Source organism: Chaetodon trifascialis, chromosome 22 (assembly GCF_039877785.1).
Source record: "Chaetodon trifascialis isolate fChaTrf1 chromosome 22, fChaTrf1.hap1, whole genome shotgun sequence".
NCBI lineage: Eukaryota > Metazoa > Chordata > Actinopteri > Chaetodontiformes > Chaetodontidae > Chaetodon > Chaetodon trifascialis.
This window is the reverse complement of record NC_092077.1, coordinates 5,138,242-5,151,995: the sequence shown is the minus strand read 5'-3', so window position 1 is coordinate 5,151,995 and position 13,754 is coordinate 5,138,242. Positions and strand designations below refer to the sequence as shown.

The following is a 13,754-nucleotide window of genomic DNA, read 5'->3' as shown; positions in this document are numbered from 1 at the left end:
CTGCCTCTCTGCTCTCATCCATAGAACTTGTGTTTCTCTCTCTTACACATTTCCTAACTTGTATCAAGGTTTATTTATCTGTTAGGAGGATAAACAAAGAGTTAAGTCCTGAACCAACACTTGCATGATTTGTCAAGAGGCATGTGAACCTGCAAACGGACTAAGAGCACAGAAATGGTCCACACAAGTATGAGAACACAGATGCTGAGTGACAGCTCAAAATCTTAATTCAAGGCAAGCACAAGCTGCTGTCTGAGAGTGGCAGCTAGGGGCCACTATAGCATGACATCTGTTCGTGTTCACTTCCAATCCAAATAACTGTGGCTGACCAGCTTGATGAAGCTCTAGCTGAACTTATTTGCATGCGTCATCATATTTGCGATAATTTGTATCCACAGATGGCGTGTTTGTTTAACACTTTTGTCACGGAAACACATTTGGATTAGCTCTGTATCGCCCTTTGAGGACTGATGTTGTTACCTCCACCAGTGCATTAGAGTGCATGTTGAGTGTGTTTGTTGGGGTCACGTGTTTGTGGCGGGTGGGACCAGAGCTAATGTTTGTCCTTGGGCTTCCTAGCAGGTTACTGCAGCCCTGCATGGATCTACCATAACGAGTGCTGCTATTATACTACAGCCTACCTCTATTGTCAGCGTGACTACTGATACGGCCTCTGCTACCATTAATTCTACAAGCATTATTATTAATGGAGCGTTGCAGTAGTTGAGTCAGAGCACTGAAATCTGACTTGCATCAGCTGCTTCCTTCATGCTTCACCATCAGTGATTCATTCTTCACCTGCTAGGCTACCAGCTGACTTGTATCATTAAATCATATTCATGCAGGTGTACAGCATGGCCTTTGTAACCTGACACGTTTCACTTCTACTCTGCTGGTACCTTCATGACAATGCCATTTGACAGGAGGCACAGCAGCTCCCCCCACCACCCCAGTCTCCTTTTTGTTTAGGATTAAGCTCTTGGTTTTGTTGACTTGGTAAGACTTGATGTTTGTTCATACATGCATTGTTGTTTCTTAAGGACCTACTTCAAAGAGCGGAGCCAAACTACTACTACTGCCCCTCGAATACAAATTAATTATTAATATTAATATCACTAATATTGTTATGGATACCTCTACCCCTTGTAATAATAACACTTGTATGTTACTTATATGTTTATATACTAATAATATTTGTGTGTTAACGCTTTAAACTGTGACTGCAACTAATGATTAGTTTCATTCTCATTTAATCTGTCATTTATTTTCACCCTTAATCAATTGTTTTGTCCATAAAATGGCAGGAATTTGTAAAAAAAAAAAAGAAAAAAAAGAAAAAAGGCCATGAGTAACATGAGTATCAGAATAATTGCCGATTAATTTTCTGTTGACAGACTGATGGATAAATCAGCCAGTTTCAGCTCTGTCCCTACAATCAGGGGCTCATATGTCACATAAACATGGTGTCAGCGATTAAAAGGACTTCATGACCAATGCAGCAGGTACAGCAGACGACACAATCTCAGTCTTAGCCATGTATGCACATTATTCATACACACATGTGGAAGGAGGTGGAAGACTCAAAACACAAGGCAGTGCTGTTCTGTCAGAGGAATAACTTCCTCTCTTTGTGACTATACATATGTGAAATCCCATATTCTGATGAGAATATATTGATGAATTGAACCTGTAATGCAAGGTAGGAATCAGACCCACTGGAACAGTTCAATGGAGATGAAAATCAGACAAAAGATGCTGCGAGCTAGTCTTCTTAATATGACCTGCTGAAGGATGAAAAGCTTAAATCACAATAAAAAGCAGCTTTAATTATTTCTAAGTCAGCTGAGAGTTACTTCTTCATTATTAAATGAACTGTTCCGATTAAAATGAACATCGTTTTCAGTCCTATTATTTTTCAGCTCCCAAAATCACTTTCCTGATTGGTTGTTGCAGTTAACTAAAGCAGCATAAAAGGAGCAAATTGACTGTCTCAGGATGCTTCTGTCTCCTTTACTGCTTGTTTAGTCGAGCTATGGCCGTGACAGCAGCACCGGAGATGAGCGCTGATTCAATTATCTGAAAGCCAACTTCTGATTTTGTAAAGCAACAAGAAAGGCAATGGAGTGTGAGTGAAAAGACTTGTAATGGGTTGGTTTTCCCCGTGGAGTGATGAGTATAGAAGCGTCATTACTTTTTTGAAAGGAACGTTACATATTTTGGAGTAACGAGCCCGACGCTGACGAGCGGCTGTGCGTCTTGGAGAGGGCAGGGACGCCGGAGACGCGCAACGGCAGCAGCAGCAGCGCAGTCTGTTTGGAGCCACCGGTTGAGATCATTCAACACTCCGAGCGCTGACTGTCTGAAGGGATTGTGGGCTACAAATCGACGACCTCCGCCTCCCCCAAACCTTCCTAAACAAATTATGGACATCCTCCTCGGCCCCCTAAATAGCCACGAAAGCGTCGGATGAGTGAAATCGGAGATGCTGCGCACCACGGCCAAAATCCTGGAGCTTTTTTGAACAGGACTGTGGGTGTGTGCGCGTCGGGCTCGCCGTTACCTCCGGACTGCACTCGCCAACTTCCCCCGCTTTCCATCAAGTCATGTCTGATACAGAGCGATGGGCAAGTTTGACGACAACGAGAGGATAATCCTCAACGTCGGGGGCACCAGGCACGAAACCTACAAAACCACCCTGAAGACCCTGCCGGGGACGCGACTGGCCCTGCTCGCCTCCGACTCGGACATCGACTCCGTGCTGGATCAGCTGCAACAAGTCCCCGGCTTCATCGAGTACAACGCACGGACAAACGAGTACTTCTTCGACCGCCACCCGGGTGTCTTCGCCTACGTGCTCAACTACTACCGCACCGGGAAACTCCACTGCCCAGCGGATGTGTGCGGACCGCTGTTCGAGGAGGAGCTCTCCTTCTGGGGCATCGATGAGACGGACGTGGAGCCCTGCTGCTGGATGACATACCGGCAGCACCGGGACGCGGAGGAGGCTCTGGACGTCTTCGAGCTCAACGTGGACAACGGAGACGAGGACGACGAGATAGGGAAGAGGCTCGGCATTGAGGATGTGGCTGCTGACGGCAATGTCAGCCTGTGGAGGAAGTGGCAGCCGGTGATCTGGAATCTATTCGAGGATCCCTACTCCTCCAGGGCGGCGAGGGTAAGGGCGCATCTGCATCTGGGGCTCTCCAAACATAAACAATAACCCCCACTTCACACCTCACCTCCCACCTTCTTTTCATTCACAGAAACACGCTATAAAATCCCCATTTAAACAAGCGATTTTAACCAAATATCTCCCAAAAAGACCAAAGAAAGTCATGTAAAAGTTGGTATAAAGTCTCAAAAACTTATTTCCTCTGAGATGTGACATGTCTTGCAGTGGTGTTAGATGATTTCCTTCCAACCTTTTCTTTATGGTTATTGACCTATTTTATTCCTCTAATGAAGTAATTGCTTCATTTTGACTCATTTCAAGATAGTGGCACTTATTCTTGAGCCTAAGTTGGGAACAGCTGCAATTATCACTTCCAAAAAACAGATTTTTTCCACTTGTCATAAGCAAACAAGGTGTTAACACGGTCAGAATGGATATTCCTAGCTGCAGTGTATTTTAGGTTTATAGGCCTGTGGCAAACACAAGCTATAGCCTACATTTGTTGCAGTCGGATGCTGTTTATTTTAGCCATGCATTCTTTATCTGTGTTACTCCATTGTTCCTATTGAAAGATTTTGTTTATGGGGTTACAGCTGTAGAAATGTCATTTCAACACTCAGAGCATGTGTTAATTAAGCATTTAGATCACACTCGGTCCTTTCTGCTCCAATCTGTAGCCCAGAAATCCTCAATTTCTGATAAACACAAAAGAAATGTGTGGGATTTTATCTTTTCCAAGAGGATTGCAGTGCTGGGAATAGGAGAGATGTACACTTTGTCATTCCTTTTTGATCATCATCATGTTTTTTTACACACCTGTGAAGTGTGTGACAAATAACAAGTTTTGAGCTATTCATCAGGCGATTTGGAGTAGTACAAATGCAGTGTATTGAATGGACTTCATATCAGCATATCAAAGCGGCAGTCTGTAAAGTCGAGTCACCTTTTCATTTTCGATCCCCACTGTCAGTGACGGACAGGGGCTCTGCTAAGCTCGCCTTAGGCTGCAGGTGAATTCTGCATAATGGACAGCAAATTGATCCCTCACTGGCAGACGGATGTGTCACAGGAGTGAATGACTCCTGGCTGTGATGTCATGTTGTGTGAATAGAAATTAATGCAAAGCAGTCACACAAATGCCTTCATGATGTCACAGACAGCATGTCATTGAAGCTGGTGATGTAAATGAATACACAAGTGTTGAAGCTAAAATGTTTAATTAGTTTGACTGATGAGGGTTTTTTGTGATATAATTAAACACCAAGTAAGAAAAGGAAGAAGGCTCTTGCTAATGTTTTATATCTGCTGTCAATGGCAGAGAAGCAGCTGTGACATCACTGATTGGGGTGTGGCCAGAGGTGATACCGCCTGAAAGAGAGCTGTGCTGCAGTGGCCTTCTGCTGCACAGTTTATGATTGATTAATGATTAAATGGAGTCTTTTAAGGGCCAGTACACCCTCACAGTTGTGTTTGGAAATTGAATTTTCACTTGACGATCCGGAAGGTTACATTTTGTTTGCAGTGATATTCTTTATATATTTCAATTCGCCAATATTATCTAAACAAAAACAACAACAACAAAACAGCATTTAAGGGAGTAGTTCTGCATTTAGGTAAATACACTTATTTCGAGTTAAATCAAAAATCAGTACCACTCATGGCCGTCCGCTAAACATGAAGCTACAACCAGGAGACAGTTAGCCTAGCTTAGCAACAACCCATAAAACCACAGCAAACAATGTCATTTTTACACTTCGTTTTTTTACATAATTAAACAAATGAGAGATAAGGTGTTAATTAGTGAGCTGTAGAGGGGCTGGTCAGTTGACTTTGATACTTTTAGACAGAGCTAGGCTAGCTGTTTCTACGGGTGGCCAAGAAAGCGAATTAGAGAATTTCCCAAAATGTTGAGTTATTCCTTTAAATCCTCATAGGATGCTAAAACTCCCAACTCTGGCCATGTCCAACCAACAGTGACTCTGCAGCAAAAAATGCCAGAACAAGACTTTAGGGAATTAAAGCAGTGTTGCACAGCCAACAGACTTTAGCCTAGCTTTACTTTGACCAAAGCATCCAGCAACAAGCTGTGGTAAATATGTGCACAAACCAGTTAGAATAAGGTCCATTGTGTCCCTTAGCGTTGTCCTAATATACTGTTTAGGAGAAGCTGATTGTTGCTGTGATGAGCCTTCCCAGAACTGTTCCGATCTAATGTTTGACCACCTGTACCCTGTAGCAGCTTCCACCAACGCAGCTCTTTGTGTAGTTTTGCCAAAATGCTCCCGACAGTCTGAAAGCATCCTAAATCACACAAAAGCCTGGAAAAGTTTTCACTGCAAGCTTTTAATCTATCACACCTGAGACTTTAGGGTAAGATTATCTTCTTATGAGCTTAATTCTTCCTGATCGCTGATGTTGGTCCATTTTGTTAAGTCTAACTTGTAGTTCATGGCAGTCTTCCCTTCGGCCTTTCCTTTCAAAGGATCTAGCCTCGAGCTGCTTTGTGAAATTGGTTATTAAACTATGAATGGCCATGGTGAATGCTGTTTCAAAGACATTTGACCTGGCAAAAACAGTTCTGGGGAAAAGGTTTTTTTTGTATGATTCACAATCAAAGAATAGCAGTTTAAATTATCAGGTATTTTTAATCCTTTATGTGCCTCAGCTGCTACCACAAAGTACTATTTCATACATGCATTTGTCCTGTGTTAGTGCTACATACAGTAGAAGTAGAAATTCTCCTGTATCAGACCAGTATCATTACCGCTCTTTGATAAAGAAGGAACAAACATCTTGTCAGACCAAACTCTGTTTCTCAAATGTTAAATACGCGTAGACCTTTTTTTATGCCATAACAAGGAGAGCATAATGTAATTTAGCAACAGAAACAGCATTGGTTTCATTTCTGCTGTGGTTACATCATTCCTCCTCTTCATTGTCTACGGGTAGCTGTTTGAACAGGACTGCATGGACTTTTATAAGAGGTTTGGATGAGGAAGGGAATAAGTGTTGGAGAGAGGGTGACTCCATTGTACAGCATATATTTTATGGGAATCAACATCTTGTCATCCAAGAAGAAATGAATTAACAATTGACCTTTCCCCTTTGTTAAAGATGCCATGCAGATTTAGTGGGTTTTTTTTCAGGAAAAATTTAATTTTGAGATATTACTCTGATAATTACTGAATGGATGTTTGTCTTGGAGTTACAGTGTTCCCAGAATTCTTGTGAGGAGTCATCAGTGATCAGTGTGGCCTGTTGATCCAACCAGTATTTAATTGTTTTGTCTGTCAGCCAATTCCAGAGGCAAAAGAGGAGGGCTTGCGTGTGTGTGTGTGTGTGTGTGTGTGTGTGTGTGTGTGTGTGTGTGTGTGTGTGTGTGTGTGTGTGTGTGTGTGTGTGTGTGTGTGTGTGTGTGTGTGTGTGTGTGTGTGTGTGTGTGTGTGTGTGCGCGTGCGTGTGTGTGTGTGGTGAAGGTGGTATTGGCATTGACCTTGTCCCGTATCACTTGTCCTCCTCTCATAATCCATCAACAAACTTTGAGCAAGGATGAGGGCAGGGATTTGTCTTTATGTGTGAAAGAAATGCTGATCCAGGTTTTGCACTTAACAATTAGAAAATGCATCATATTCTAACCACATTACACCAAAGCTCAATTTGAGGTTACATTAACATTACGTGACACTTCCTTTACAAGCACAGCTTAAAATAGTTCCTTCTTAAAGGGAAACTGTCGACGGCCACAAAATCCTGTCAGTCTGTTCCTCGTTCTCTTAAACAAATTTCATTGGTCATTTCTTGGAAGTGTTTTTTGGCGATTACTCTGCTGACAGAGGAACTAGCAGGGACTTAACAGAGGTAAATATTGAGTTAGTTTCAGCGATGGTTCACTGGCAGAAGGGAGTTGATGGAGCTGAATGCTTGTGTTTACAGCACGCATTCATCTGTCTTCCTGCACCAACACTCACCCAGTATGCACACACAGAAATGAAGTCACGCCACATTTCCCTGCCACCAGTACCACATAGAAGCATCTGTTTCTAGAAGTGCCTTCAAACCTCTTTTGCCTGCATGTGAACCATGTTGCCTGATGGCGATGACGCTCCACCTGCAGCCATATTAGAGCTCAGTTTGGTGGCACGGCGGCAGCATGCAGAGAGATGCTGCTCCTCCGTGATGCCTGAACGTTTCCTCTTTTATTAAAGGCCATCTTAACCTTTTAATACAAGTCCCATACATAGAGAAAGGCTCAGTGTTTGTGTGTGAGAAAAAAGAGGTGATGTGTAGTGTGAAAGCAAGCGTGTGTCTGTGTGTGTGTCTAAAAGAAGGCCCTCTGGGACACTAATCCGCCCCCTGACAAGGCGTTAGGAGAGACTAATGTGGAATTATCCTCTGTGGAAATGAAAGGTGTGATTTCAGCCTGGTAACCCATGCCAATGGAAATCGCAGCCCTCTTACACAGTTCACCTTTGACCCTGGCACTACAGAGGCAACTGCATTAACTGTAAAGTGCTCTTTAACTGCAGAACTGACATTAAACATTAAAATAAAAAGGTGGATGGGTGGATCATGCACAGCAGAACGTTGATCGTCATATAACAGTCACCATTTGCAGAAAAGGCTCTGAATCATATCATGCTTATTATGACATGTACTTAAGACATTGCAAAGGTTTGTCTTAGTCTAAAGTAGGCCAACTTCATTCTGCAATTCAAAAAGAGTGTGAACTCTCTTTAGCTGGATTATTCTCTACTATATGTAGTACTTCTTTAGGAAATGGTTGATATCACTGAATCATTTGTTACAGCTGCTCACCAGTACATGTTATGTGTCTCTTCCAGGTCTAACAGACATCTCAATTTTTGCATTTCCTTCCTCATAAACGTTGATTTTCTTCAAAGTTTGAATTGTACATTGTTTACATCCAAGTTGACAACCGAGCAGTCTGCCTTTGCGGGACATGCTGCAATCCTTTAAACATTCCAGCCACATGTCAGTCAGTGGAATAGTGTGAAACCATTGGCTGGGTTGTGAATCACATCACCAGTGTGCACTTGCACAAGTGTCCTTGGACGCATACATGATACAAACAAACTGTCGACCCACTCATAAAAAAGTGCTCCATAGCATTAGAGGGGTCCAAAACTCCACAGGATACACATCATGTGTTAAATGCGACGGCCCCTCAAGGAGAATTTAAATTACAGTTCCTTCATGCAAATTCTTTTTAAGTCTAACTCAAATTTTTGTATTACTGAAAAAAGAGTATCTAATTATAAGCTGTCAGACTTTCTACTGCTAGCTAATGGTTGGTTTAGTGAAAGCATATTGCAAAAATATTTTTTACAAGTTAACAGCTTTTAATCTACTCTTCAGTTAAAGAGGAAGTGCATTGTCAGGCAGGGAGGGCAAGCAAAAAGTTGTTTTACATAAAATTCCGCTGTCATATACGCGAGTCTGTAAAATTGGGTTTGGGTTACGATTGTCTTTATATGAGTATAAGTCTAAAAGCAGTGAGTGCAAAGTCTTGAGAATACAACTCATTTTTCTATGACTAAGAAGTCTTTACTGTGAATACGAATTCAAGTTTACGAGTACGACTCGAAAAGTGCTGAAATGACGTCAATGAGGTCACAGTCAAGACGCAAGGGAAAGTAATCGATCCGCGATTCGTCCAACTGCGCATGCCCCAGACGCAAACATGCAGGGCAACGCCACCATGAAACATATATCGTTACCCCCCAAAAAATGCACTGTCCTCATATTTTTCGACCAGAGCATTAACAATCAAGCCAGATTTTGGATGAGTTAACGTGAACCAGTAATTTATTGTCTCAAATTTAGAATTTCACTCGTAATCCGTGCATTAAGCAGGATGATTCATCATGTCCGGGTTTATTTCTCCATATCAACCTTCTCCCTCTTTCTGTGTTAACTTTACACAAAGTTACTGGTTCACGTTAATTCATCCCAAATCTGGCTTGATCGTTAATGCTCTGGTCAAAAATTATGAATGATAGCACCCAGTAACGATAGCACTAAGCTAGCGTCATCGGCATGTAAATATCTTTAGCTTGCAAGCTAAAACAATAAGTATGTGAGAAGAAGAATACACGTATATTGTATAAAATGGTTCGATATTATGAAATCAATAATAGCTATGCACGTTGTTATTGACATTACCAGTGAAGTCTCTCCGGGGCTGGCGACGTTGCCCTGCATGTTTGCGTCTGGGCCATGCGCATGCGCAGTTGGAGGATTATTTTCTCCTGCGACTTGACTGTGACCTGAGTGACGTCATTTCAGCACTTTTCGAGTCGTACCCGTAAACTTGAATTCGTATTCACAGTGAAGACTTCGTAGTCGTAGAAAAATGAGTTGTATTCTCAAGACTTTGCACTCACAGCTTTTAGACTCATACTCATATAAAAACAATTGTAACCCGAACCCAATTTTACAGACCCACGTATGTGACAGCGGAATTTTGTGTAAAACAACTTCCATGACACACAAATTGTTAACTTTACAAATACGAAACTTTAATTATGGACACGTCTTTTTGACAGCGATCTTACACCATAGTAATTACAGTATATACTAACTAATATGACAATTCTCCTTAAACAGCAGCCTTGTTAACAGCATAATAACTGACATGAGATCAGCTGTCTGTGGCTGTCAGAAAGCCTTTCATGAGCTGGTTTCTCCAGGTTTACTGAAAAACCCAAAAGTCTCATCTGTCCCTTTAACTAACTCATCTATGAGTGTTCATGTGCCAGCAGTCAGCGGTAGCAGGCGTGTTTCTCTGGCTCCCCACGCTGTTTCTATTGTTGTAGCCATCCTGTTCTCTCTTCACTCTTGATGCTGCCTCTTTAATCTGCATGCAGTGTGTTTTAACAGCGGTTGTCGGTTTGTTCACTTGTCTGTGTGAGAAAGAAAGAGTGAGTGTTTCTGCTTGATTTTCCTGTATGTTTATAATTGTATATAGCTGTTTTTTTCTGTGTGTGGGAGTGTGTGTGTAGGTGTATGTGTTCTACTATGTGTTAATCTGTTTGTTTGTCCCTCTCATATATCTCTGTAGTTGGCCATTGCTGGATTGGGATGGTAACAAACAAAACACCCACCACCTCTTTCATTTCCCATGTCTGAGCTCTGAGGCAGAGGTTTAGCTTATGCCTGACTTTGTAGTGTCGCCCCCCCCCATACCTCACCCTCACCCACGCATCCCCCCATTCTCCCATGATCCCATCTGAGACTGCAGCTTGCTTTCTTCCACTAAAGAGGTTAAAAACCCAAAGCGTCTGGGTGCCGCCTGCCGCACGCCTGAAGATACCAAAGCCAGGCTGCATGCTCAGCCTGCCTGTTGTCATGGCAATATCGTCGCTCATCACCACAGCCTGTTTTCATTCAGATCCGTCCGGTCTGTGAAACTGATTGATTTCAGACCATGAACCCTTATTGCTCAGTAACACCTTACATGCTAGCGTGTTAGTTTTGAGGCAGTGATGCAAAAAAAGGGTCGTTGGAGCGTCACTAACACAACTGATTCATGTGTGCATGTCTCTTTAATTGCCTCCTTATTGCTGTCAGAGGTGACACACGGTGCGGTGCTGTAGCATCTTTACTTTTTGTTCCTGCGTGTTCGGAGCTACAGGTGCACAAGGGCCTGCCTGCCTCATCTGATAGCCCAGTTGAATCATATTGTGCAGAGTCTGAGGTTGTAGGAGGCCAGGAAATGCAACTGATTCGCTGCAAACAGACGGCAAGGCCTCACTGAGTAAATAGAGTCTGACGTGTAAACAGCAGCAGACCTGACGCTGGGTAGGAGAGCAGGGCAAATGGCTGCCCGAGCGTGGGCGGTGACGGCACGCCGCTGGGCATGTTTGTAGCCGCTGCCAGTCACGTTAATCTGCCCCGCCAATCATCATCCTGTGCTGCTTTGGTTGACTATAATAGTTCAGTGTACAGAGTAGTGTGGAGGGCTATGGGTATGGTAATTAGGAGAGAGGTTAGTATGTGAAAGACCTTCCACAGCTTTGGTTCTGTTGAAGGTGTGAGATGATGAGATTTTTCAGCATTAGGTGATGTGTTTTTTGCTAAGCACTCATCACTGCGGTGTTTGCATTTATCACCTGTCAGTTGTGCAACGTGCTGTCTGTGACGTCGTGTTCACTGATAGTGCACTCGGTTAGTTTCTTAAGCATACTGACTGTATAAAAATGTACATGTAACACTTGTTACAGTATCTGTACATGTATGAGGGCAAGTTTGAATTTTCTGTATGGGTGCACTTGGAAGTAACTATAGCTACAAAAGCCAATTGTGCTCATAAGGGAAGAAGCCCGTGAGGAAATGAAGTACACAGCAACCACCATGGCTGACTGTAAGAGGCTGAAACACCTGTCAATCATGCAAACATTTGGCAAATCATACCTCTGTTCTGTTGTGTATATTTCCTTAATGAAAGAATGATTATCCAGCGAACACATTAGACACATGAGATATTAAATTAACCACTGAGATCATAATTACACAGTGAGGGAGATAGGATATTTTTGGAGTTAGTAGTTAATGGCTATTAAAGCAAGACTGGCATTAAGAAGAAATAATAAAATCTTCCTCTTACAAATTAAAAGCAGAATTGATTAGCAGTGAAAAGCACCCTTGTTCAGATCAGTGCATTCAGGGGTTTTGATGTTACAGACTTACTTGATCTAGTATGATTAAGCTGCTAATATTAGTTAATGTTTGTTCAATATTTCTATGTAACTAATGTCCCTTCACTAACTTTATGGCTCCTTCTACTTGTGCCTCTGTTGCACTACATTGTGGTCCAATTCTATTAGATGTGTCAGTCTGATTCAAGAGAATTTTGGAAAATGAAGGGAAACTTAATGTGGCATTATTCTAAAATGGGCCCCTTTAGTCACTTGTGGCAAGTAGGAACTAATGGTAAACAGCCTTCAGGTTGACTTTCTGTTCAGATTTGACTCTCAGTAAATTGATTTGACTCTTAATGTAATTGGGTGCCCACCTTGCATTTGCATTGATGGTTGTTTTTGTAGAGGTTAAGGCTAGGTGTTAGCTTGTTTGCAACCTGTCTGATCACGTTGCGCCAACAGACTTTGATGTTGCCATGTTCTGGGATCTCAGCAAACTACAGATCCTTTATGCTTTAAGTCACACCTTGACTCAGTTATCGTGGTTGCTACTTGGTTTAGCCAGTCACAGACATTTCTGCTCGTGCTAACTTTTGTGAACATTTTCTAATGCAGTTTCCTTGCTATTGTACTTTATTAATTCACGATAAAGACCGTAGCAGATATTAATTCATATGATGATACAGTGAGCATCCACCACCAATAAAAATGAAAAAGTGCAGGAAAGTGTCTTTGTGTGCATACAAAGGAGAAAGAAAGAGGCCTGTTGGATAGTTAATGAAGGAGACTTGTTCAGTATGCATGATTGGACCCGTTGCCTCCCAGTTGTTAGCTATATACAGCATCCCATCAGGCCTTGCTCTCTCTGTCTGTCACTCCCTCACACACACACACACACACACACACACACACACATACAGACACACACACTCGAAACAAAGAACATGTTCACTCTCTCTCTCTCTTTCTCTCTCACTCTTGCAAAGGAACTTTTAAATTATTACGTAGTAGCTTAAAGTGCCAGATTTGGCATATATGTTGATGGCGTTACTCTGAGACTTTAGACCCTGTCTATGACAGATTCTTTCCCTTTATGTGGCTCTTTAAATCTTGTAGTAGTTGTAGAATATTCACAGGGCAATTAGAAATCCATTTTAAGAAAGAATAATGTTCTATGAAGGTGTTTTATCACCTTTGCTTGCTGTCTGTCTTTTTAAAGTTTTTGTCTCAAAATCTTTGCCCAAGTCTTTGGTCGTAATTACACAAATCAGTGTGTTTTCTTCAGTTTAACAGTATTGAAACAGTGAGAGAGGCAGAAGGGATGATGTACAGGCACCTTCAAGGATAAAGGTGTAAAGGATTGTGGGTAATCATTGCTATGGAGATCTGGAGATCTCTTCGTCCTTGATGGAATAGGCAGGAAAAAAAAGCTTTCTGCTTTCAGAAAGCTCAGTTTTGCAAATTTGTGACGACTTCAGACACCAGTTGGCATGATATGCATTTGATTATGAATGAAGCATTTTGAAGCATGAGTGCATGTATGATTTTTCCATGATGGCAGTGCTCCCCTTTGTCTCGTTTTTTACAGGTTTCTACAGGTGTTACTTCAACAGAGCATCTGATATGAGTAATGCACTTGTTAACTCACTCCCACCCACCTTCCTCCTTTATTATCTAGGCTGGGTTTCTACACGTGCACGCCTTGGAAAACAAAAAAAAGCTAAACAGCCGCTGGGTTAGGCTCCAGATCATGTTGAGTGTTAAAATGTTGTGTTTATATGTGGAAATATGTGAGTGAAGACTCAGTGTGACATTTACCTCAAAATGAAAGACATGGTGGTGGTACGACTCAGTGTTCGCCTAATTGGACGAGCTTTATTGCTCAATTTACAAATGTAATCATGTCACCGTGAGTTAAGACT

At 42.1% G+C, this 13,754-nt stretch overlaps 1 protein-coding gene across 5 annotated transcripts in view; it reads left to right on the top strand.

The window, feature by feature from the left end:
- Nucleotides 1-2,005: 2,005 nt before the first annotated feature.
- kcnc2 (potassium voltage-gated channel, Shaw-related subfamily, member 2) overlaps nucleotides 2,006-13,754 on the top strand; it is an 81,296-nt gene continuing 69,547 nt past the window's right edge. For 4 of the 5 annotated variants that reach the window (XM_070991738.1, XM_070991734.1, XM_070991737.1 and 1 more), the window contains exon 1: nucleotides 2,020-3,175. In XM_070991738.1, the coding sequence (XP_070847839.1) occupies nucleotides 2,621-3,175 (555 nt within the window). In that variant the 5' untranslated portion in view covers nucleotides 2,020-2,620. Of the gene's footprint in view, nucleotides 3,176-13,754 lie in introns of all 5 variants that reach the window. The other variant, XM_070991733.1, reaches the window with a different exon arrangement.